Source organism: Mustelus asterias, chromosome 13 (genome assembly GCF_964213995.1).
Source record: "Mustelus asterias chromosome 13, sMusAst1.hap1.1, whole genome shotgun sequence".
Lineage (NCBI taxonomy): Eukaryota > Metazoa > Chordata > Chondrichthyes > Carcharhiniformes > Triakidae > Mustelus > Mustelus asterias.
The window spans coordinates 75,848,797-75,874,719 of NC_135813.1; the positions used below are offsets into that span (position 1 = coordinate 75,848,797).

The 25,923-nt window shown below is 41.5% G+C and overlaps 1 protein-coding gene, 2 long non-coding RNA genes and 2 other non-coding genes across 5 annotated transcripts in view; 3 read left to right on the plus strand and 2 right to left on the minus strand.

The window, feature by feature from the left end:
• LOC144502770 (uncharacterized) overlaps positions 1–8,942 on the minus strand; it is an 83,324-nt gene extending 74,382 nt beyond the window's left edge. Inside the window, exon 1 of the long non-coding RNA XR_013499382.1 lies at positions 8,008–8,942. This is a non-coding gene — a long non-coding RNA (uncharacterized LOC144502770). The remainder of the gene's footprint in view (positions 1–8,007) is intronic.
• Positions 8,943–13,029: 4,087 nt separating this feature from the next.
• On the plus strand, positions 13,030–22,752 carry LOC144502772 (uncharacterized). The gene is made up of 4 exons (XR_013499383.1): positions 13,030–13,364; positions 21,204–21,255; positions 21,366–21,504; positions 22,072–22,752. It is a non-coding gene; the product is annotated as an uncharacterized LOC144502772 (long non-coding RNA).
• On the plus strand, positions 13,045–13,116 carry trnad-guc (transfer RNA aspartic acid (anticodon GUC)). The gene has a single exon. It is a non-coding gene; the product is annotated as a tRNA-Asp (tRNA).
• trnaa-ugc (transfer RNA alanine (anticodon UGC)) lies at positions 13,516–13,587 on the plus strand. The gene has a single exon. It is a non-coding gene; the product is annotated as a tRNA-Ala (tRNA).
• The window catches only part of dhx37 (DEAH (Asp-Glu-Ala-His) box polypeptide 37), a 44,564-nt gene continuing 36,123 nt past the window's right edge, over positions 17,483–25,923 (minus strand). Inside the window, exons 24-28 of the mRNA XM_078227040.1 lie at positions 21,364–21,501; positions 20,849–20,943; positions 20,167–20,240; positions 19,684–19,781; positions 17,483–18,211 (exon numbers count right to left, since the gene is read on the minus strand). Coding sequence (XP_078083166.1) covers positions 18,129–18,211; positions 19,684–19,781; positions 20,167–20,240; positions 20,849–20,943; positions 21,364–21,501 — 488 coding nt within the window. The 3' untranslated portion in view covers positions 17,483–18,128. The remainder of the gene's footprint in view (positions 18,212–19,683; positions 19,782–20,166; positions 20,241–20,848; positions 20,944–21,363; positions 21,502–25,923) is intronic.

Consider the following 25,923-nt stretch of genomic DNA (forward strand, 5'->3'; position numbering starts at 1 on the left):
GATATAGCTCTTGGGGCTAAAGGGATCACAGGATATAGAAGGGGGGGGGGATCAGGATATTGAATTCGATGATCAGCCATAATCAAGATGAATGGTGGAGCAAGCTCAAAGGGCCGAATGGCCTACTCCTGCCTCCAGTTTCTATGACCCAAATGATCTCTCATTCTATAGGAGTTGGTCTGTTGTGGTTTCAGGCTTTTTGTTTTGTCACTCATACTTTATCCTATAGATCACAAGATAGTTACAAATGAGGAATCCCTTCTTATACCTCATGTTCCTTAATTTATCCCAACTTTTCAGTTTTAATCCATCTGACCAAAATTCCGTTCCAGTAGTTGAGAGCTTTCTGCTTGAAGGATTTCTGCTTTCAATGTTAAAGTTACCTGGGGATCTTTGACTTCTAACCCATCCCTCTCCCGACACCTAAAACCCAACAGTTTTCTTGGAATTATTCAACCATCCAACTTTGACATTTGGACATTCCCTATTACCTCACCATTAGCAACCGTACCTAATTGTAAAAGTGCGAATGTGGTGTCTGCATCCTGTGACAATTCATTATTGGAAAACTGGAACAAACTACTTTCTCATCCCAAATGGACACAAATCCGCCGACTGCCAAGTGTGGTGCACAGCAGTCGGAATTTTAAAGCAGTGGATGATGCTTGCAAGTTTGAGCACCTGTTTTTTAATCCAGACTATGTTGCAGTCCCAAGACAGCTCGGCAAAGGCTGTGTCATTCTTGGATTTCTCCAGGAATTCGGTTATCTATATGCATTGTACGGACTAAAACTAAGTAATAGCAGCTGCAATTAGGTGCAGTACCCAGTTGGTTCTTGGCTTTCACTGGCTCAGAAGTTAACTTTCTGAATTCATGAAATCTGCACGTACTACCACGAGCACAATCAATGATGCACATTGAGGGCGATCTTACCAAAAATATTCTAAGTCCAAAGCGGGCATGAAAACGGGAGAGTTTCGGATCTGTTTTTTGGGCAAGTTCAAATCTGCTATCTTATGCACTCAGTGCATGAATAAACAGCAGAAATGGTTCCTCACCTGTAGGGGGAGCACAACAGGGCTCAAGTCACCTAAACGCTGGCTGAGAGCAGCAGAGGGTACCATTGCACATGTGCAGGTGTTTAGCAGCAGAGAGCTGTCCCTCAGCCTCTGTTGCTTTCAGCCAGCTTGAACAAAACAACCCCTCCAACCCACAGTTACCGCAGGGACCCGCGGCCTATCACAGCCTCCCCCCACCCGTGCGGACAGATCTCACATCCTTCCATGATCGGCCACCCGGTCTCCCCATGATTGACCGCCCCACACCCCTGTGATCCTGGCCACACACCCTCTGCGATCACTTTCCTGATCCATCCTCTCCTCCCCACCATTGCCAGCTCCAATCAAACCCCTCCCTTCTGCCACCCACCAAAGATCCCAATGCAGAGTGTGCAACACATCCGGCCACCACAGCAACAACCAGCCACCCACGGTCAGTCCTGCCCCCATGTAGGCCCCATCTCCCTCTGGTCCCACCCCCTTGGCACTGCCCTGAGTCCAGTGGGCAGTACCCAGGTGCCAGGCCTGCACTACCCAAAGCGCACCCCCCCTCCTCCACTTGCCCTGACCTCCCCGTGGGGCTTCAATGGCCTCCAGTTCTACCAGTGAGGCCATCATGACTGGTCCACATTGCTGGGGACCAGCTGTAATTTTCACCAGCGAGAACCTCTCCGGGTGAGGTCACACAGGCAAGTGAGCCCAGACAATAGCGTCCCAGGCTCATTAAATCAATGTAAAATACATTTTAAATACATTTCAATAATTTATTCAGCCTCGTGCCAGAAAGGGACCTCGCTGGATATCCAGGACTAGGAAGATCACAAGAGACGAGAAAACGGGCATGAGCCCAATTTCTTGGCTCTCGCGCGATCTTACCTACTCACCCTGCCCATCGGCCAGCAGGACACAACAGATCGCCCCCATCATCGTTGCATGTACCATTACGGATAAACTTACTGAGTTATCTTCCCCCTTGTTTCCTATGTCTCTGCATCATCTCTGGCTGTGAAGACAGGCTGTCAACCTGTTCTTAATAACCAGATCTGCTCCAACAGGAAACACTGGGACATGGATGAGGGACAGCAGCTTCTGTTCAACATGGGAGAGGGGGGGGGTGAGGGGAAACTCAGGTGGAAAGTAGATGCAACATTTTTTAAAAATGCTTTATCAAATTTAAAATAGTACTAAATTCTGAGTTTTTTTTTACACAAAATGGTGCATGTCCATAGCTTTGAACAGATAGAATTTGAAATGGAATCCCTCAGAAGTAGAATTGTTTGGCGAATTTCAACAGTTCTGAAAAATTAATCCAAATGACAAAATAGGGTGGGAGCTGACTTCTAACAAACTCTGATGGGCAAGTGGTGTTACTGGAAGAAAAATTGAGAAATTCAGACTCTGCTTGGACACAATCCTTTAGAGCTCGGATAACAATAACCATTCTAGAGCTGGAACCATTCTATCATTCTACATCAGTTGGGCTTTAGCCTGGTGTTGTGAGACTTCTTACTATCATGATTGGCACAGGCTTGGAAGGCCGAAGGGCCTGTTCCGGTGCTGTCCCTTCTTATATCTCATGTTCCTTAAATTATCACAATATTTTAGTTTTAATCCATGTAACCAGAATTCCATTCCGGTTGTTGAGAGCTTTCTGCTTAAAGAATTTCTGCTTTCAATGTTAAAATTACCTGGGGATCTTTGACTTCTAACCAATCCCGTTCCCTGAACGCTCCTGGGACCCAACAGCCTTCTTGGAATTATTCAACCATCCAACTTTGACATTTGGACATTCCCTATTACCTCACCATTAGCAACCTTACCTAGTTGTAAAAGTGTGAATGTGGTGTCTGCATCCTGTGACAATTCATTGTTGGGAAACTGGAACAAACTACTTTCTCATCCCAAATGGACACAAATCCGCTGATTGCTGAGTGTGGTGCACAGCTGCTGGAATTTTAAAGCAGTGGATGATGTTTGCGATGAGCACCTGCTTTTTAATCCAGGCTGTGTTGCAGACCCAAGGCAGCTCGACAAAGGCTGTGTCATTCTTGGATTTCTCCCGCAATCCGGTTATCCAAATGCATTGTAAGGACTAAAACTAGGTCATAGCAGCTGTAATTAGGTGCACTTGGTTCTTGGCGATCACTGGCTCAGAAGTTCACATTCTGACTTCATGAAATCTGCACATGCTACCATGAACACAATCAATGACACGCACTGGGGGCGATCTTACCAAAAAAAATTTCAGTCTAGGAAGGGCATGAAAACAGGAGAGTTTCAGGTCAATTTTTGGGTGAGCTCAAATCTGCTACCTTATACACACAGTGCATGAAAAAAACAACAGAAACAATTGATGAGGTAGAAGGGGATCTGGAGGTGTTCTTTTCCCCCCCGAGCCAGCGGTTGGGGTGACTGGGGTATTGGGGATCAGGATTATATTCCCCCTTTTGGTCTTCTGCTGTACAATCAATAAATGAATTAAACTCTCCCTTATAAAATATGTTGCTGCGGTTTACCCAAAATTTGGGTGGGGATACCAAGCTTTGAACCCAGGGCCTTATACGTGCCCAGCACCCACTCTGACACCGACCTACATCCCAACATCCCTCGCCCCTCCCTCAGTAAAAACCTTTAGATGCTGTCAGACCTGCTGAGATTTTCCAGCATTTTCTGTTTTTGCTAAAAATTACCTTTTCCTATTTCCATCCATCCAAATCTGACCCATCCCTCTCCCTGGAACCTTCTGGAACCAAACAGCCTTTCCTGAATTATTCAATCATTCAACTTTGGCCTCTTGGACATTCTCTATTTTCCCATCATTAGCAATCATGCCAGATTATAAAAGTGTGGATGTGGTGTCTGTGCACTGTGACTGTTCATTGTTAGGGAACAGCAACAAACTGACCCTCTAACCCCAAATGGATGTGAGTCCACCTATTGCACAGTGTGGTCCACAGCAGGCAGAATGTTTTAAAGTAGAGGACGACTCTTGTAAGCTTCAGCAGCTATTAAATTAAATATAATTCAAGGTGCTGAAATACATTGTGCGAAAAATGCCCTGGCTTGAAACATGATCAGAGTAAGTGTCAGAAAACATTTCTTAATGTACTTATCCATTTTAATTGATTGAATTAGGAGCTTAGAGATAAATATTGAAACATGCAATGCTCGAGACAATTGATTCATGAATGAAACTGTCTTTCGTATAAAATGTGGTTGGGATATTGGACGAACAAATGCAAAATAAAATTGGGGTGGGGACACCGGGATTCAAACCCTGGTCCTCATGCTGCCAAAGCACACGCTCTACCACTGAGCTATGTCTTCACCCATTTCAACCCATAATTTAATCCCTTAAAAATTATTTTGCCATCACTGAACAAAAATATAATTAAAATCAATCAAGAAGCCAAAATGTCACAAAACACCACTTGCCCCATTATGCCTCCTCCTTACAATCGCAATTCCTTTTCCCAACACAATTAACACTCACTTCCTATCCAACAAGGACCATTTGATCACCTGAGAGAGACAAAATGCACTGAAATGCACTGCCTGTGTGAGTGTTTGGGACAAGGTTAATTCAGGCTTTCCAAATCATCATATTTGGAAAAAGAAATATTTTCAGGCAGACCAGAGGGAAAAAGTGGGAGAGTGGCACTAGGTAAGCTTCACCTTCAGCAGACCAGTACAAACAAGATCACTTGAATGATCTACCATTATATAGGAGTTGGTTTAAGTCTGCTGTGGCTTCAGAGTTTGTCTGTCTGTCGTGCACACCTCATCCTATAGATCACAAGATAGTTACAAATGAGGAAGTTCAATCCATTCATCTTCGTTCTTCAAGCCTAATGTACTCCGAATCCTTAATGATAACTGATATTCCTTAAGTTATGCCAAGGTTTTTTGTTCTAACCCCTCTGTCCAGAAATCTGCGCCAAGTGTTGCAAGCTGTCTACTGGAAGAATTTCTGGTATCAGTTCTAAACTAAACTGTTGCTCTTTGCCCTCTTTCCTGATTCTAATATGAATCTTTCCCACTCGCTTCAATCTTCTGAATCCTGCAACTAGTGTTCCCTTAATTTCTTTCCATCCATGTGCAGAATATTTTTATCCACATAAAGGAGTAAAAGATGGGGTGGTCATATTTGGGAGTGTGGTGGCGTGATGAAAGCAGAGTTGTGCATGCAAAGAAAGAAAGCATTCATGTCAATTTTGTAAAGGCAGCACAATGTCCTACAGGACATTGCAATATATCAAAAATTACAACTGGAAAAATATAACTTCATGTTCCAAGTATGAGAATACAACAAAATAAACTGTTACTGCTATGTTATTACCTTATAGCGAACCAACATATATATTCACTTATCGGAAGATACTAAATTAATGATTTAATCTAGCAGCATCATTCAATCCCAGATCTAAACATCCCAATTCAATTGTACTAGGCATCAAATCAGGTAATGATAACTGGATTAAGATACAAGTTAAATAACAGGACCTGGACATTTAGTTGTACCTACAGTAGTGTATATATGTTCTCAACTACAGCTTGATGCTATGTGTTACCCAACCTTGTTCTGGTCTATAACCATTTCATTTCTGCACAAACAATTTTAGCAAAAACATAAAAGTCTGGTGTGGTCTGTGATATTTGCCTGTCCAACTTGATAGGAATTCTATGTCAATTCTAGTGCAGTGTAAATGAAACATAGGCTAACTGTGTAACTTATGCAACCCAAAAGATACACACTCAGATTAAAAAGGCACTGCTTTACTGCCAGGGAACTTGCTACATGGGAATACAGCTATATGGGAAAAAGATACAAAAGTCTGAGGTCACATACCAACCGGCTCAAGAACAGCTTCTTCCCTGCTGCTGTCAGACTTTTGAATGGACTTACGTTGCATTAAGTTGATCTTTCTCTACACCTTAGCTATGACTATAATACTACATTCTGTACTCTGTTTCCTTCTCTATAAACGGTATGCTTTGCCTGCATAACATGCAGGAAACAATACTTTTCACTCTATGTTATATGACAATAATAAATCAAACCAAAACCAAACCAAATACACATGTTTGAACAGGTAGAGCTATAAATAATACTTCAGTGACACATTTTTAGAAGATGGTGGAAAAGGATGGCAAATTCTACATAATAGTCAATAAACTGCCATAAACCTCAGATTTATTCAGCAATCTCATACTGGCCCATGAAAAGGCTTCACAACTGTAGAACTGTTTCGAGATTTTACAGGGCTTTTTCTGATCAAGTTTTGATGCCATATGTGAGAAACGTCAAGCTCCAGGCAGCCAAGCTGCAGGAATTTTAAATTGCTCCCTTGTACTCGGATATCCATTATTTGACACAGTTTGTCCATACTTTAAAATTGTGCTTGCATTTCTGAAAGTTGCAACTGAGCAAATTACAGGTTCCTATAGGAATCAATGTCAAAGCCAGAGTTAAGTTCCTTGGTTCTTCCAGGTGATAAAAGTCCCAACATACAAGTTGAAAAACAGTACCATACATGTCCAGTTGTGGACTGTTTAGCAAGACTGTGCACTTGCTAAATAAATCACCAAATGTAAAAATAAAAGAAACATTGCACAAATTAAAAATAGGCTACACTTACCAATCTCTCAAGTTTAGAAATTACTTGCTTCCACTTCAGCTTACTGGGTTCTGTGGTGGCAGAGTGTGCATTAAGTCTGTCTCCAGACTCTGCCGCATGTGGACAGGTCTTGCTTGAAGGGTCAATTGGATGAATTGCTTGGAGGTGTTAGCACACTACCTCTTTGACTCAGCCTCTGTTCCCAGTGAAGTTTCTGTTTGGTGCCTTTCCAAATAAAACTTTGCTCATTTTAGTCAAATTGGTGGAGATGTCTGAGCACCAGAGGGAGGTGGCTTTGAGCGATTTAACGCTTCTATGCTGGGCATGTTGGCTTCCTGGCAGCAGCAGACTCACTAGCACCACTTACTGGGTGTTCCTGACTCTTACTTAAGAGTGATTCCAAGTTATTGCAGCACTAAATCCCAGAGCCTTTTCTTCACAGAAATGACCAGCCCAAACTTCCTGCTGCTTTGGATATATTTTCTCAGAACTTGGCTGCAGCATTTTTAAATACAAGGTCGTTCCCTTGAGTGGAAACAAAGCTCTCACTTTGTTCACAATGGTGCTGATCAGATCACAGGATCCAATGTTGTAGAATCCATACAGTGCAGAAGGAGGCCATTTATCCCATCGCGACTAATCAACAGGGCATCTTACCCAGGCCCATAGCCAACCCTACTCCGTTATCCCGTGCATTTACCAAGGTTGATCTACCTAACCTACCCATCTTTGGATTGTGGACAGAAACCGGAGAAACCCACACAGACACAGTGAGAATATGCAAACTCAACACTAACAGGCAGCTAAGGCTGGAATCGCATCCTGGTCCATGGTGCTGTGAGGTAGCAGTGCTAAATGTTGTGCCACCCCATGCCTAATCAAAGTTAAAGAGCTAACATGCAATGGCAACATGGAACACACGTCCATGATGATACAGAACATGTCAATGATGACAAACAAAAAACACAGCAACAGGCACGAATTAATAAATCATTGTAGAACAAAAATATATTCAGCAGGGCGACTTAAAACAAGGATCCACTATGTAGAATTTTAATTTTATAAAGGTAAAGGTTTGTGTTAAGAAACGTTCAACCTTTTCGGCAAACTTGACAGGCTACAGAAGTATGTTTATCTGGCTAAGTATATTGTCCCGTACTACTACTCCATTCTTATTCACCCACCCAGCTTGAATGGCCTCCTGTAGAATGGTGCCATATATATGAAATATTCAATTAATCATCTCCAAGTAACTTGAAAACATGTGTAGAAAATTGTCACCCAGGAAATTTCAATGAACAAAATGTATCAGGTTCTAAGAACATCTTACCGCGAGAAGATGGCGAGCCTTTGGAAGGAAGGGAGAGAGTTTGTGTGCAGGTGGAATTTCGGCACACCTGCTACGACTCTCACCAACTTTTACAGATGTACCATAGAAAGCATCCTTTCCAGATGTATCACAGCTCGGTATGGCTCCTGCTCTGATCCAGACCGCAAGAAACGACAAAGGGTTGTGAAAGCCCAGTCCATCACGCAAACCAGCCTCCCATCCATTGACTCTGTCTACACTTCCCGCTGCCTCGGAAAAGCAGCCAGCATAATCCAGGACCCCCACGAACCCTGCACATTCTCTCTTCCACCTTCTTCCGTCGGGAAAAAGATACAGTCTGAGATCGCGTACCAACCGACTCAAGGACAACTTCTTCCCTGCACATTAAGTTGCTCTTTCCCTACACCCTAGCTATGACTGTAACACTACATCCTGCACTCTCTCCTTTCCTTCTCTATGAACGGTATGCTTTGTCTGTATACTGTGCAAGAAACTATACTTTTCACTGCATACTAATACATGTGACAATAATAAATCAAATCAAGGGAGGTGAGTAGTGAGGCGCTGAGGTGATTCCACACTGAACTCAGACAGTCCCCCCGCCCATTCTGCATCCAGCACAGACAGTGCGGCATTTTAAACTCACTGCCCCCCACCATATGCGAGGAACAGGCGACAACCGCCTCTCTCCCCACGGGGCCTGCCTTTCTCTCCCTCCCCGGGGCCTTTCTCTCCCTCCCCGGGGCCTCTCTCTCTCTCCCTCCCCGGTCTCTCTCATTCTCTCTCCCCCGTGGGCCTGTCTTTCTCGCTCCCCGGTCCCTTTCACTCTCTCCCCCGTGGGCCTGTCTTTCTCGCTCCCCGGTCCCTTTCACTCTCTCCCCGGGCTTCACTCTCGCCCCGCGCCTCCCTCAGGCCCAGACCGCATCACCCCGCTCATTCACACACGGTATCCCTGCGAGCGGTGCTGAGGCTCACAAAATAGTCCTCCCTTCCTCTCCCCAGAGCTGAGGTTGTGCTGGGCTGCAACAATGCGGAGGGAACATAGACAACTTATCTCCTGGAATTATACATCCCCCCAGCTTCGGGCGAGCAAGGGGGTTTTAATAATGATCTCACATCATTAAGGATAAATGTTCTGATTTATATCCCCCCTGTCTACCATGTCCCTGCTTCATCCCTGTTTACCACGTCCCTGTTTCATCCCTGGCTGTGAAGATGGGCTGACAACCTGCTCTCAATATATAACCAGATCTGCTCCAACAGCAAAACACTGGGACATGGTTGGGAGACAGCAGCTTCTGTTCAACACCTACCCCCTGGGGAGAGAAACTCACCTGGTGGAAGGTGCAGGGACCCATTCATTTTCTCATCCAATTTAAAATTGTGGGCTGGAGTTTGTTTTAAATACTGTTAAGAGGAAACGGTGTGTGTGCCAGCACCTCGAATGAGTGGAAATTAGAATAGAATCCCGCAACAGCAGAATTGAGTGAATCACCGCAAATTTATTATTTTTTAATAAAATTAACCCGAATGACGAAATGGGTGGGAACTGACTTCTAGCAAACTCTGATGGAACAAGTGGGGTCACAGGAAGAAAAGTTCGAGAAATTCAGATTGTGCCTGGACAAAATATTGTGGGACTCGGATCAATCTATTCCCTGCTGCAGAAGGAATTTTCTTTATTTAATAGCAGATAACTTTGCATTGTATGTAGTTTTACATATGAGACATAGATTGTTTTATGGTGTTTTAAAGCTCTAGACAGTAATTCCTCGTAATTCCTGATGCAGAAAGAATAGTTGGGATTGCAGGCACAGCCAGTTTCGTTCATTAATTAAGTTTCCTTCATTAATTGCTCACAAAAAGGCGGAAACAAATAATACGATATTATGACAAGTAATAAATAATTATGAGATTATTCCCCATCAGATGTAAATATTCGTAGTTAATTTGACCGTGCTCCAGAAAGATATATGCTGGAATGCTGATCGATTAGGTACTTTGAAAGGTTTGCGTCTTGATCTGTCGAAAATTGTTTTTCAATGTAATGAAATATATTGTGCTAAATAATGCCATGGGTTGATACATGATTAGATTTAGTGTCAGAAAACATTTCTGGATGCAATACAATGAAATTGGGAGCTAAGAGATAAATAAAAGACAGTGGCTCTTGAGACAATGGATGCACATGAAGCTGTGTTTAGTATAAGATGTGATTGGGTTATTGGGTGACGAAATGTAAAACAAAATTGAAGTTGGGATGTTGGGATTCGAACCCCGGTCTCCTGCAGTTAAAGCACTATTCCATCACCACCCATCTTTACTCCTAATTTAACCCATTAAAAGCTCTTTGCCCATCATTGAATCAGAACAATATCAGAATGAATGAAGATATTGCAATGTCAGAAAACAGCACTTGCTCCATCAAGGCTCATCTTTACAGTCGAAATATCTTGGTCCATCACAATTAACACTCTCGCCCTGTCCAACAAGACACATTTGATTGCCTGGGAGAAATAAATGTATTTTCTCTTTCATGATTTCTTTTCCATGAATCTATGTCGACCCTGCCCAATCTCACCATTATTTTCTAAGTGCCCAGTTTTTGCATCCTTTATAATAGACTTTTTTTAAAGCAATTTCTCTATTCCTGCTGTCAAGCTAACAGGCCTGTAGCTCACTGTATTTTCTATTCCTTATTTCTTAAAGAATATGATTACATTTGCTGCCTTCCAATTCATAGGTACCTTTCCAGAATCTATTGAATTTTGAAAGATGATCACCAATGCTCCACAGCCACCTCTTTCAACACTCCGGGCTGTAGATCATCAGGTCCAAGGGAATATCAAACTTCAGTCCCATTGATTTCTCTTTTTTACTAATAGTTTATTTTCTTATTACTAATTAGCCATTTCCTTATTACCCATTATAAAGTCTCCATTCCCTACCTATATTGGACCTACATTTGCCTTTACAAACCTTTTCCTTTTTACACACCTACAGAAGCTTTTCCAGAATGTTTTTATGTTCCTCGTGAGTTTACTTTCATATTCTATTTCCTCTTTCTTTATCAATTTCTTGGTTCTCATTGCTGGATTTTAAAACACTTCCAATCTCCAGGCTTATTACATTTTTGACAACTTTCTATACCTCTTCCTTTGATCGAATAGAATTTCTAACTTCTCTTGTTAGCTCAGGTTAGGCGACTTTTCTTGCTAGCTTTTTGTGCCTTGGAAATTTGTTACATGTATTAATTCTTTAAATTACACTATTGTCTGTCTATCACCATACCTTTTAACTAGATCCCTAATCTAACTCAGCCAATTTACCCAAGGCCAGAATCAAACCCAGGTTCTTGCGCTGTGAGGCAGCAATGCTAAGCACTCCCGCTGTACCACTGTACTGCCCTTCAGAACAAAATTCAGTTGGGGATATCGGGAATTGAACCCAGGGCTATATTTATATGTGCCTAGCTCCCACTCTGACACCAACCTACATCCCCACCTCATCAAGCAATGTAAAACTTCTGATTAAGCTATAAACCTGTGGACCACAAACTGTGAGCAGAATAGCCTTCCACTTTTCTTCAGTTGTTATCTCATTTGCTACAAAGAAGTTGTGCAGGCTTTCAATATACTGTCCCCAGTTTTCTAATTCGAGGTCAAACTGTTTTAATTTTCCCACCTAGATGCTCAGCTTCCCACGTAGACACTCCATAGGGTTTAGCCCGAACATGTGGCCCTTCGGGAACACACCCTTAAATGGGCCTTGGTACCACTGCAGAATTTCTGCTATTTATCTTAAAAATACCTACAGCTCCTTTTCCTATTTCCATCATTACTATTAGGACCCATACCTCTCCCTGCAACCCAGGACCCTCCAAGAATGCAATCTCCAACTGGGGTTGCCAACTGTGATTAAAAATATTCCTGGAAATTTAATCCCATGACTTGCCCTCACATTCCAGCCATTAGCAACATCCACCTTCGGGCCACACTGCCTTCCTATGCCAAGCAAAAAGACTTGTTGTATGCTGCTTGACTGTCCGCCAAAGAACCCTCACCCCCACAATTTCAATATGAGAGATCACACAACACCAGGTTATAGTCTAACAGGTTTATTTGAAATCACACCTTTCGGAGCGCTGCTCCTTTGTCAGGCGAACTGGAGTGAGGTGTGCAGTTAACTGTTTGCATTTGTCTATTAGCACTCGTGATTACTTGTAAAGACTTGTATTCAGCTGGCCTGCACTGTCTGTATTTATCCTTTGACACTCTTGATTACCTGCTTGTGGTGGGCTATCATCACTCCGCCTATATATTCTGTGCCTGCGCACCTCGCTCTACTTATCCTGGGTTCGATTCCCGGCTTGGGTCACTGTCTGTGTGGAGTTTGCACATTCTCCTCGTGTTTGCGTGGGTTTCCTCCGGGTGCTCCGGTTTCCTCCCACAGTCCAAAGATTTGCGGGTTAGGTTGATTGGCCATGCTAAAAATTGCCCTTAGTGTCCTGAGATGCATAGGTTAGAGGGATTAGTGGGTAAATATGTAGGGATATGGGGGTAGGGCCTGGGTGGGATTGTGGTCGGTGCAGACTCGATGGGCCGAATGGCCTCTTTCTGTACTGTAGGGTTTCTATGATTCTATGATACTTCACCTGATAAAGTGCTCCGAAAGCTTGTGTTGGACTATAACCTGGTGTCGCGTGACCCCTCGTCCTGTCCTCCCCAGTCCAACACCGGCATCTCCTCACAATTTCAATATTTCCCTCTCCACAGATGCTGCTTGAGATTTTCCAGCATTTTCTGTTTTTGGTTCAATATTTTAACATCTGGAAAAGATCAATGTTCAAATAAAATGGCAAAATCCAATCTTTTTTCTTTGCAATGTCCCTCCCTATAATCTTTCTTCAGAGCTGCAGCCTGAATTTTAATGCCTGGAGATTTTAGCTCAATTCTGGAAGAATTAATTAAAAACAACTCTCCAGTTCACCATGTCAAGCTATAGGGCGACAACAGCGAAAGCAGGGATCATGTTCAGTCCTCGTTAGTATAGTGGTTAGTATCCCCGCCTGTCACGCGGGAGACCGGGGTTCAATTCCCCGACGGGGAGAACAAATTGCTTTTCTTAAATTTTATTCTTTTAATTTAATAACAATTGTAGTTTGGGAATCCTTCTTCACTTCGGTGAGCAGGGGGCATAAATTAAATCGAAATATTTCCTGGTTGGGCGTTGAGTGGAATTGACCCACACACATTGGCAAGGGTTTATCCAGCTGACTGAGATTGAGCAGAAACATTTCCCCAGTCACAGAGGAAGGAGTTTACAGCTAATGGCCTCAACAGAAAGTGAACATAAGGGTACGGGAGAATGCAGCAACACCCATGTCGGTCTGCACGCAAGTAGAGTCGTAGCATTACCTAATAGAAGAGGAGAAAAAAAAATTTCTAATGTTAATGCATTTCGTTTTAAAGAATTTGGAGCAATATTTCCACTCTGTGCTTCAGTGTAGGGGATGTAGCTCAGTGGTAGAGCGCATGCTTTGCATGTATGAGGCCCCGGGTTCAATCCCCGGCATCTCCACAGGGTTTTTTTTTCTTTACATATTCCCCTTTGAAAATTCAACATTTTCGTGCCTCCCTCAGTCAGCATAAAGTAATAAGTTTATTTATTAGTGTCAGAAGTAGGCTTACATTAACACCGCAATTAAGATACTGTGAAAATCCACTAGTCGCCACACTCCGCCGCACGTTTGGGTACACTGAGGGAGAATTTAGCACGGCCAATGCACCTAACCAGCACGTCTTTCGGACACGCCAATAGTCACGTCATAACTGGTGGTGTCTTCATTTTGGTGGAATAAATGCCAGGATGCCGGCAAAAGTTTGCAAGTGTAGGGAGTGAGTGCGAAACCAATGCACCAGTTTACAATAATGTAAAAGCAAAATACCATGGCTGCTGGAATCTGAAACAAAAACAGAAAATGTTGGAAAATCTCAACAGGTCTGACAGCATCTGCAGAGATGCACCAGCTTAGAATATGAGAACTCGGAGTAGGCCATTCAACCCCTCGCGCCTGCTCCGCCATTCAATATGGCCATGGCTGATTTCATCTCCATCTCCATCCTCCTTCCCGCTCCCCAAGACAAATGGTTCCCTTATTTTAACCCATTAATTAGCACAGGACGAAGCAATCTGGCTGGTACATGGTGACTGATTTATGATAATTTCAGCATTTCCTGATTTTAATTTGAGTCTTGAAGAACAGTTGGTGTTAATGCTGCAACAAGGGCTTCATACTGCCATTTCCTCTCCATTATATCTAATTATCTATGAAGCCCATACTCTATACTAGAAAATTCCTCATCAGCTGGGGTGGTTTTTCCTGGCACTCATCATTGGATATTGATTGATGAGAGCCAAACTAATATCTATATTTAAAAAGTGAACTCAGTTGACCCAGGTAACAATGGCACCATTAATCTTGCATCATAATACAGCAGAAACTATAGCACTTTATAGTAAGTGTTCTATATCTTCAAATAACTCGATTGCTGTAAAGTCGAACTTTATGAATAAAACAGATAATGTAAGCGCTCCCCAAGTTATATAGGGTTGAGGGGACAGGGGTTTAAGACTGCAGTAGAAAAAAGCCAGGGTTAATTTGCATTCCAGGGTGAGAAAAGCATTTTTCTTTCAAGTCTGCATCACTTGGACTGAGGGAGTGGAGATGTTTTCCATACCAGATATAACAGCCAAATGAAGTTGAAGACTCAGTTGAGCAAATCAGTAATTGCAAAAATGTTGTAGCAAATGGTAGGCCAAAAGTACAACAATGGGGTTTCTGAAGTTAAGTAAATTCACAGAATCGCTACAATGCAGGAGGAGGCGACACAGCCCATCAAGCCTGCACCAAAAACAATCCCACTCAGGCCCTATCCCTGTAACCCCAAATATTAACCCTGCTAATCTCCCTGACACTAAGGGACAATTTAGCACGGCCAATCAACCTAACCTGCAAATCGTTGGACTGTGGGAGGAAACTGAAGCATCCACAGGAAACTCGGGGAGAACTTGCAAACTCCACCCCAAGGCCAGAATTAAACCAGAGTCCCTGGCGCTGTGAGGCAGCAGTGCTAGCCACTGTGCCACCATGCTGCTTTTTCCAGAGATGAATACCAGAGAAATAGGGTTAGGGAGGGGGAATGTGGTGTGTGTGAAGCAAAGAAGTGATTATTATCTGTAATTTATATGATAGAACTAGCAAGAGCATATGAGATTGCTTGGTCAAGTGGATGGTCATGAGAATGGGTAGGGGAGTTTATATGGAGAGCTTTAGGGAGATTAAGAGGGCAGTGAAAGAGGAAGAACATAATGGTTTGAGATGGAGTAAATCAAAATCCATTGGAATACAGAGTAAAATGTGGGGCCACAAAGAAATTATATAAAAATTACAATTTTTGTATTCATGACAGTTAGCGACATATGGGGATTGGGACAGAGGGACGTTCTAAGGGGAATGTCACAATATTTGGGCCTGTTTTCTATCCACATTTCGCTTTAGGTGTGTCTGATGTGAACAAAAACCATCATCAGACTTTAAATGCTCCAATGACCAACAAAGCTAAAGCCAGCTAGAGTCTTAATTTGCCAAAACATCAACACAGTGCCCAGGAGCAGTGAGCCAGTTAGTTCAGGCATTAAATTAAGATTGCCACAGAGGATTGATAATTCCAATCTTTTCTCGAAAGAAACATCTTCTGAAACCACTGCAAGAAGAGCCAACTTAAATCCTCCAACCTCTTGCTAAAATTGCATTTATTTCATGAGAAATTCTCTCCATGTGGCAAAATATTTGCTAAATGCTATGTTTTCAGATGTACAGTTGTCACTGAAAATTATTCCAAACTATCAGACATGCAACTGAAATGCTAGTAAATAAACAAACTTACAACATTTGGATGGATCATCAGTCTGAAAGCTAAAAATGGTTAAAAATGCCTCATTTGACAGAATTCCACTGACTTGGATGGAAATCTCCGTGAAGTAAGTTTCTACGTTTCTAAGTATAAAATGGTTAGCTTTATTCATTATGTAGCTCTCCATTCCGGTGTCTCAGCTGTTTATTTTTCATACCATGGTAATGAGATGGGATTCCACGCAATGAAAAAAAGCACCCAATTCTCACTTTAAAAACTTGTGAAATGGACTGTAACACATTTTGGATACTTATTGGTCTGGAAACAGTTGTCAGTTGCATTATTGATTAACATAAGCAATGTCTTCTCTTCATGCAATTAGAAATCTTGTAAATAAATTGGACAACTAGGTTAGTTAGAACTACAGGATTTGACATAGCGATTTTCAACCTTTGGTAAAGTAAGAAACCCACATGAAACTCCAGTGTGAAACCCAATGGTACTCACTCTACTTATAAGGTTATCAGTTTAAATTTTAAAGGGCAGACAGCTGTCTATGTATAGAGTGTTAGGGGAAAATTCAAATCACAATGGTGCTTTTTCTCAAGCGGACACCATGCAGTTCACAATGACCCAGATTCTGTGTGATAACAATGGTAAAATGGTAAGACTGCTGGTGTTTGCCATCATTACTCCACTGAAAAGGACAGTAACTTCTAGGGTGCACACTTGCACATAATAACATGTAACGCCAGAAGTTGCCATCAGTGGTTGTACACTTCTCTTGAGGATGTGCTTTCAGGCAACACCCCTCCCCAAACCATGGAAATCAATTGAATTGACAAGAGCTTCCACTCTCTCAATCTTGCTGTAAAAACCCTTGAAAAAGTTACAAATTATTGAATGAGCGATAACTGGGTTTAGAACAGTGAACTAACTCCATAACTACTGCTACACAACACACCCTCCCTCACTGTTCCTGAAAAACCAAGTTCATATTTTCAAATAGTCAAATTCCACTTTTTTTTCATTTTTTAAAAACGTTTGCCTATCTTTATTTTAGCTTCTATCTTAATCCAGTTGTAATCATTTGTTTTACTACCAGAACATTTAAATTAAAAGTGAAGGATAGTTAGTGATTTTATCTTTCTGGCTTGCTGGATGTGAATACTACAATGCGATTGTTTCTTTACTTGTTTGCCGACATCATTGCTGGAGATCCCATTGACATGACATGCGATTTAAACTTCCATCGGGAAAAGGAAACCCACCTCGGCTTTGCGGGAAGCTTTCTTCAAAGTCAGCACAAGCACCCTTGCACTGCTGCTGACTGCAAACTCCAGGCCCAATAAATTATTCAAACTTGCTTTGTAAATCTACATGGAATTTGGCATGTTTACTTTTGACCCCAAAAGTGGCAAGTTGCAACAAACCTTAATAGTGGCAAGTTCCAAAATAAACAAACACTCAAAACATTCTTGATAAGCATGTTCTAAATTTTGTCATGTTCAAGAACTACCTCTTTATACGGAAAAAAACTAACAAGGATCAGAATTTTCGCATTAACTTTTAGGCAAGTAATTTGTATCAGTTTATTAAACACTGACAGCACCACTGATGTTCACAGTAATCTGCACTTACTGTTGAAATTAATGTTCAGTGTGTGAGAGAAAAGGAATAACAACACTCAAACATCACGAATAGCTCATATTTGAAAACTATAAAAGTTTAATGAGTTTTTCTAAGTGCAACCACTCAAGATAGCTGTAGAAATCTTTATTTATATATTTTTAAACAGTGTTTTATGGATTTTTTCCCTCTTGATACAGTCAAGCATTCCCCTCCAGGTCTTATAAAGACCACAAGAATTACTTTACAAGGCTACCAAAAAAATTAATTGGTTTTCTTCTCAACCAAATACACCATTTTATACCTTTACAGATATGACAAAACTTAAGTCCGTTTCTCTCTCCACAGATGCTGCCAGGCTCACTGAGTAGTTCCAGCATTTTCTGTTTTTATACAATTTTTCAGTCTTTAACTTGAGCAGAATATCTCATCTCCAAACTTTCGTCAAAACTTCTAACCGCTAGGTCGGTTGTTGATCAGATATGTAAACATCAGTTCCACTGATGGCCAGTATTCCAGAGATCATAGTTGCTGATGAAAACAATTTTCCTCAACTGGGAATTATTAAATTGCACATTATACTTGCATTGGAGGCCAGTGTTGTGAAACATCAGCATGCATTGCCTCAGGTAGCCACTGGCAATATGCCAGTAACAGATCTGTTTAAAACATAAAGAATGGAAGCAACAGTAGGTTAATGACCATAGAATGGAATAAATCATTTAACCAAGATTCTTAGCAGCAAAAAATTATCACTGTAAAGCTAGCTTAAGGTGCCTCAATTTATCCCTTAACATAATGCATAATATTTGATTTTCCACAGTAACCTTGTGGTCTTCTAAAGAGACTGACCATTTGTACCAAATTGTTAGTAGTGGTCTAAAGGCTGACCAGATCTCACTGGGGATTGGGTGAGATTTATCAAACTCAATTTGCCACAGCACTCTTAAAACAGAGACAGTTGTTCCATTTCTCTTGGCTGGAGTCAAACCAAAGTCCAAGTCTTAAAGCTTTTGAAGTTACACTCCAACCAAGTCTCCCTCCGCACAAATAGGTTTTCGTATTACCAACAGTATAAATGATATAGAGAATAATGTCATATATATGACAACATAATGCATAAGCCCACTCTCAATTAGCTGATTATGTTCAATTAAGTGACATTTATTAGATACATCAACCCTTAAATCAGTCATGACAGAACTATCCAACTACTCTAAATTAAGCTGATGTATATAGAAGACCTATCTACAATGCCTTGACCCCATCATTCTTCTTTTCCTTCTCTTTGGGCGATTTAACAGTTTAACTGCTAGGTTACATCCTTTACCACATATCTTCGTATTTGTTATCTATAAAATGCTTTGGGTCACTCTGACACTGTAAAAGGAACTACATAAATGCAAGTTCTTTCTTGTTATCCACTAAGAGAACTGTGAGCTGCCTAAATTTTCACTTTGCAGTGTAACAGCTTCACAAGTGCAAGGACAATATACTAAACCAGTATATTGGATCCAATATAAGGATCCAATTTCCCTCCTCAATGCACATTGTTGAAGATAGTTCCCAAAAAGAAAATGATGAAATCTTGAATTTTCAGGAAGCATCTGGTTCAACATTTTATACCGACACAGAGGATTTTTAAAAAGTGCATTTGGCACAAATTTCAAAGAACTTAAATTAAAGTTTAAAGTTTATTTATTAGTCACAAGTAAGGTTTACATTAACACTGCAATGAAGTTACTGTGAAATTCCCCTAGTTGCCACACTCCGGTGCCTGTTCGGGTCAATGCACCTAACCAGCACATCTTTCAGAATGTGGGAGGAAGCCAGAGCACCCGGAGGAAACCCATGCAGGCACGGGGAGAGCATGCAAACTCCACACAGACAGTGACCCAAGCCGGGAATCGAACCTGGGTCCCTGGCGCTGTGAGGCAACAGTGCTAACCACTGCCACCGTGCCGATAAGTTTATCCATTGGAATAGTTTTAGTTCATTCCAAATCAAACTGAAAGCAAAAGCATCTCAATTTCACTGCAGCATTCCTATTTTCATAAATGAACTTTTCAGTTGTGGAAAGTGACTTCTCGACACTGGTAAACACAAGACACCAACATAATAGCATACTCACATTTACTATTTTTCTTCCAGGCAGCGAGTAATGCATCCCGATTATCCACATTTTCAGAAACCAGAGCTACCAACAATGCATCTGTCCTTGGCTGAAGCCTGTGAAAGAGTAGATTTGCGATTACTAATCAACAAGTAACTTTGCAAAGAAAATCACATTATCATTCTGCCCAAAATAAATATCTAAGTGGATCGCAAAATAAATTTATACAGCACAGAAAAATGTTTTACATCTACTTTAACTACTGTTACTTAAAGACCAAAAGTTTTCAAAAACAAGTACCTATTGAGAGAGGGGTAATATGGCACAAACATGCTTTTGACAAATCCACTGAATGGTCACTTTTCCCTCAAACAATGGAAACTAATGCCAATTCAGCAGACATTGCTTTTACTAAGCTGTGTGCGGTTGGCTGTACAAATATGGTACCATGCTTAACACTGAATTCAAGTCTGATTGATGATGAAAAAAGTACAAACTTACTTGGCCCATGTCTTCAACATAGTTGACGGACTGGAAAGTAGGCAACTGACGTAAGAACCAAATCTTTTAATGACCTTCAGTGTAGGATAGAAAAATGAATGAACAATCATTTCCAAAACAGATTTTGTATTATTACCTTCTAACTAACTTCACTTGCACGTTAATTTAATCTACAGTTTAAGGGAGTAGCAACTCTCTTTTCACATTCCAACCCAAACAAACAGAAACTACAAGAACCCTATGAATCATCGGGGTGACACAATGGTTAGCACTGCTGCCTCAGAGCACCAGGAACCCGGGTTCGATTCCCGGCTTGGGTTACCGTCTGTGCGGAGTCTGCACATTCACTCTCCGTGGGTTTCCTCCGGGTGCTCCGGTTTCCTCCCACAGTCACGTGCTGGCTAGATGCATTGGCCATGCTAAGTTCTCCCTCACTGTGCCCGAACAGGCACCGTTGTGTGGTGACGAAGGGATTTTCGCAGTAACTTCATTGCAGTGTTAATGTAAGCCTACAATAATAATAAATAAAACTTTATACTTATTAACACATTTTGCCAATTCTTAGGGATAGAATTCAGCTCATTAATAATTTAAGTGAAAAGGTTACAATAACAAAATGGGAATCTTCTGGGTGCAAAATCAGCAGCAAAGATTTCACTCCTTTAGCATCGGTAGTACTCACCGCTCCTTCCAACAGAAACTTAGCAAAATATTTGTATCGATCCAGTCCTTCTGGGTATTGCACTTCCACTGCAGGAAGTTGCCAACCAATTCGGACTAGAACCAGGGAGAAACAAATTAATGAACACAAAGTGCATATCAGATCTATACCAAAATAACATCTCAGAATATTTTTGCTGCACTGTAAATTGTGTACATTTAACCCTTCTCCCTATATTTTCTAATCCTTATGTGTTACTGCTTACTCTTAATAGATAGAAAAATTAGTTAACAAGGTTAAAAAATAAATCTGAATTTCATCGTGTGGAATTCATTGGACCTACCTTGTATTAACTTGATCTTTCTTTACACCCTAGCTATGACTGTAACACTACATTCTGCACCCTCTCCTTTCCTTCTCTATGAACGGTATGCTTTGTCTGTATAGCGCATGAGAAACAATACTTTTCACTGTATACCAAAACATGTGGCAAGAACAAATCAAATCATTCTTTAATTATTAACATATTAACTTACAGAAAGTACTTCCTCTGTGACATTTAACCTGGCCCGTCTCTGGGCAGTAACGTGGAGGTGGCGTGTCCAGAGGTTTTCCAAAGTGACTGTACTGGGGGAGAAGAAGAGGAATCCACTCGGATTCAATCGCAGTCAGTCCTGGTAATAGGATTTGATTTCACAATATTTAAACTTGCATTAAATGAGAATAGAAAAATCTGGCATGTAATGAATAAAGGTGTTTATAACAAGGTCTCTGAAAGATTCATAATGTGACACATTTCATTCAGTCTGCTGAGCAGCTCCTCATTCAAAAGAGTGCTGTAACCTAATTTGATCTTTAGTTATATGTAATTTCATGATTCATATATTTTCGGAATATAACTTTTAGTTTGGGAATTGATTTTTTTTTTTAAATGTAAGCACCTGGCTTGACGAGCTGGTAAACACACCTAAGGTAATTACAATTCAAAGGATGGCAAAAGTAGAGTTACAGATGTGAAAGCAATAGACAACAGCTGGTTGTCTCTTGGATTCATAATGGAACCAATGAGTCTGGTAAGATTGCAGTTGTCTCCATTAGAGATAAAATTATTCATGTGGATTGCAGAAGGTAAAATTTAATTAAAATCGTGATCTGGCACATGCCAGATTTGTCACATTGCCATGGCAGTAGATTGTAAGGAGGCACTGTGTTTGGTTTAGTTTTATCTGCGTTATTTCTCACAGAAAGGCAGCTGAAATCAACTTGGAAGCAGCTTTGAGACAAGCAGAGGAAGACTGCAGGAGCTGCAGACCAGGTAGCAGAAACCAAAGAAGTTTTCTGATTTGGAATCAACAAGCAAGAATGCAGTGAGGACCACATTTGAGCTGGAGTGTCCACTATCACGAGGTGCTTAAGGGGAGTTGGAGAGTCACCTAGCCGGATGCTAGTGGAAGGATCCCAAGAAATCTCAGTTTGGAGAATAGTTGGAACACTGAGGAAAATCAAAGTGTATTCCTGAAAGCCATGGGTTTGGGACCAGGAGAAGAGAAGGAACCATCAAGATTCTGTAAAGTGTAGGGGAACTCTTAGATGAAAATAAAATTGGAAAAAAGAATTCTGTTGAGATCTTTGGGTTTAAAGAATAAGTGTTTAAGAAGTATAATGTTGATTGCTGGTCCTTGCTTTTTTAAACCCTTGCGCAGTGAAGGTTTTTGTTTAAAACATGAAATCTGGTGGTGTAATTCTTTCAGTTAATAAGTGGGAGTTCAAATTTCTTTTTAGAAGTTACTGGTCTCCACTGAGATCATAACACATATCACATCTCTCTCAGAACTACTAATGTGTACGGTGACTATTTTTAACTGAAAACATTCACCTCGATATTGGTCTGCAGTTGCAGAATAAAACAATGTCACAACTTTCTCAATAATCATTGTTCTGACTGAAAAATGATTTCATCACATACATCGAACTCATTAGTTGTGACACATGGATTCAGGCACTGATCCACTCTATTGCCAACACTAGCACCAATGGAAGAAAACCAGATAAAGTTACTTCTAAGAACATAAGAACATAAGAAATAGGAGCAGGAGTAGGCCATCTAGCCCCTCGATCCTGCCCCGCCATTCAATAAGATCATGGCTGATCTGATAGTGGTTTAGTTCCACTTACCCGCCCACTCCCCATAACCCTTAATTCTCTTATTGATCAGAAATCTATCTACCTGTGACTTAAACATATTTAACGAGGTAGCCTCCACTGCTTCAATGGGCAGAGAATTCCAGAGATTCACTACCCTCTGAGAGAAGAAGTTCCTCCTCAACTCTGTCCAAAACTGACTCCCCCTTATTTTGAGGCTGTGTCCTCTAGTTCTTGTTTCCTTTCTAAGTGGAAAGAATCTCTCTGCCTCTACCCTGTCTAGCCCCTTCATTATCTTATATGTCTCTATAAGATCTCCCCTCAGCCATCTAACCTCCAACGAGTACAGGCCCAATCTACTCAATCTCTCCTCATAAGCTAACCCCCCCCATCTCCGGTATCAACCTGGTGAACCTTCTCTGTACTCCCTCCAAGATCAATATATCCTTCCGCAAATAAGGGGACCAAAATCGCACACAGTACTCTAGTTGCGGCCTCACCAGTACCTTGTACAATTGCAGCAAGACCTCCCTGCTTTTATACTCCATCCCCTTCACGATAAAGGCCAACATTCCATTTGCCTTCTTGATCACCTGCTGCACCTGCAAACTGAGTTTTTGCGATTCATGCACAAGGACCCCCAGGTCCCTCTGCACAGTAGCATGTTGTAATTTTTCACCATTTAAATAGTAGTCCATTTTACTATTATTCCTTCCAAAGTGGATAACCTCACACTTGTCAACGTTATACTCCATCTGCCAGATCCTAGCCCTCACTTAGCCTATCCAAATCTCTCTGCAGACTTTCCACATCCTCCACGCAATTCACTTTCCCACTCATCTTTATGTCGTCTGCAAACTTTGTTACCCTACACTCAGTCCCCTCCTCCAGATCGTCTATGTATATGGTAAACAGTTGAGGCCCCAGCACCGATCCCTGCGGCACGCCACTAGTCACCAACTGCCAACCAGAAAAGCACCCATTTATTCCAACTCTCTGCTTCCTGTTAGATAGCCAATCCTCAATCCACGCTAACACTTTACCCCCAACTCCGTGTACCTTAATCTTCTGCAGCAACCTTTCGTGAGGCACCTTATCGAACGCCTTCTGGAAATCCAAAAACACCACATCCACCGGTTCCCCTCTGTCAACTGCACTCGTTACATCTTCATAAAAATCCAGTAAATTCGTCAAACACGACTTTCCCTTCATGAATCCATGCTTGATCGAACCATTTTTTTCCAGGTGTCCTGCTATTTCTTCTTTAATGATGGATTCCAGCAATTTCCCAACTACGGACGTTAAGCTAACTGGCCTAGAGTTACCCGCCTTTTGTCTACCTCCTTTTTTAAACAGTGGCGTCACATTAGCTGTTTTCCAATCAGCCGGCACTTCCCCAGAGTCCAGCAAATTTTGATAAATTACAACCAACGCATCCGCTATTACTTCTGCCATTTCTTTCAGTACCCTGGGATGCATTCCATCCGGGCCCGGGAACATGTCTACCTTTAGTCCCATTAGCCTACCAAGCACTACCTCTTTAGTAATCATTTTAAGGACCTCACCCCCTACAGTCCCACGACCATCAATTTTCGGTAAGCTATTTGTGTCCTCTACCGTGAAGACCGACACAAAAAACTTGTTTGAGGCCTCGGCCATTTCCTCGTTTCCCATTATTAAATCTCTCTTCTCATCTTCTAAGGGTCCAACATTTACTTTAGTTACTCTTTTCCTTTTTATATATTTGTAAAAACTTTTACTATCAGTTTTTATATTTTGTGCTAGTTTAGTTTCATAATCTATCTTTCCTTTCTTTATCGCTTTCTTAGTTGTTCTTTGTTGTTTTTTAAAGCTTTCCCAATCTTCTAATTCCCCACTAGTTTTGGCCACTCTGTACGCATCGGTTTTTAATTTAATACTCTCCTTTATTTCCTTAGTTATCCACGGCTGGTTATCCCTTTTCTTACATTCCTTCTTTATCACAGGATATATTTTTGCTGAGTACTGAGAAAAATCTCCTTAAAAATCCGCCACTGTTGCTCAGCTGTCCTACCAACTAGTCTGCGCTCCCAGTCTACATTAGCCAATTCTGCCCTCATCCTATTGTACTCCCTTCTGTTCAAGCAGAGGACACTGGTTTGGGACTCTACTTTCTCACCCTCCATTTGTATTAGAAATTCAACCATATTGTGATCACTCATTCCAAGAGGATCCCTCACAAGAAGATCATTAATTTTACCTGTCTCATTACACAGGACCAGATCCAAGATAACACGCTCCCTGTAACATACTGTTCGAGGAAACTATCCCGACAGCATTCTAAGAACTCTTCCTCAAGTCCACCGCATCCGACTTGAGTCAACCAATCAATATGCAGGTTAAAATCCCCCATGATTATTGCTGTTCTGTTTTTGCACACATCCATTATTTTCTTGTTTATAGCCCGACCCACCTCAAAGTTATTATTTGGGGGCCTATAGACCACACCCACCAGTGACTCTCTCCCCTTACTATTCCTTATCTCCACCCACAACGATTCCACATTATGCTCCTTAGAGCCTATATCATCTCTCACTACCGCCCTGATGTTATCTTTAATTAACAGAGCTACCCCACCTCCTTTTCCTTCCTGTCTATCCTTCCGAAATGTCTGATACCCCTGGATATTCAGTTCCCAGTCATGGTCACCCTGCAACCACGTTTCTGTAATGGCCACTAGATCATACCCATTTGTACTGATTTGTGTCAACAACTCATTCACTTTGTTTCGAATGCTACGTGCATTCAGGTAAAGTGTCTTTATGCTAGCCTTTATATGGACCCGATTTGTTATTGCATTCTTTTGATTGCACGCTCTGTCCCTACCTGTCGCAAACTGGTTATCATTCCCCAGACCATCTCCTAACACTGTGTTGACCACCTCCCTTCTTGTGTTTGTCACCTTTTTTACTCTG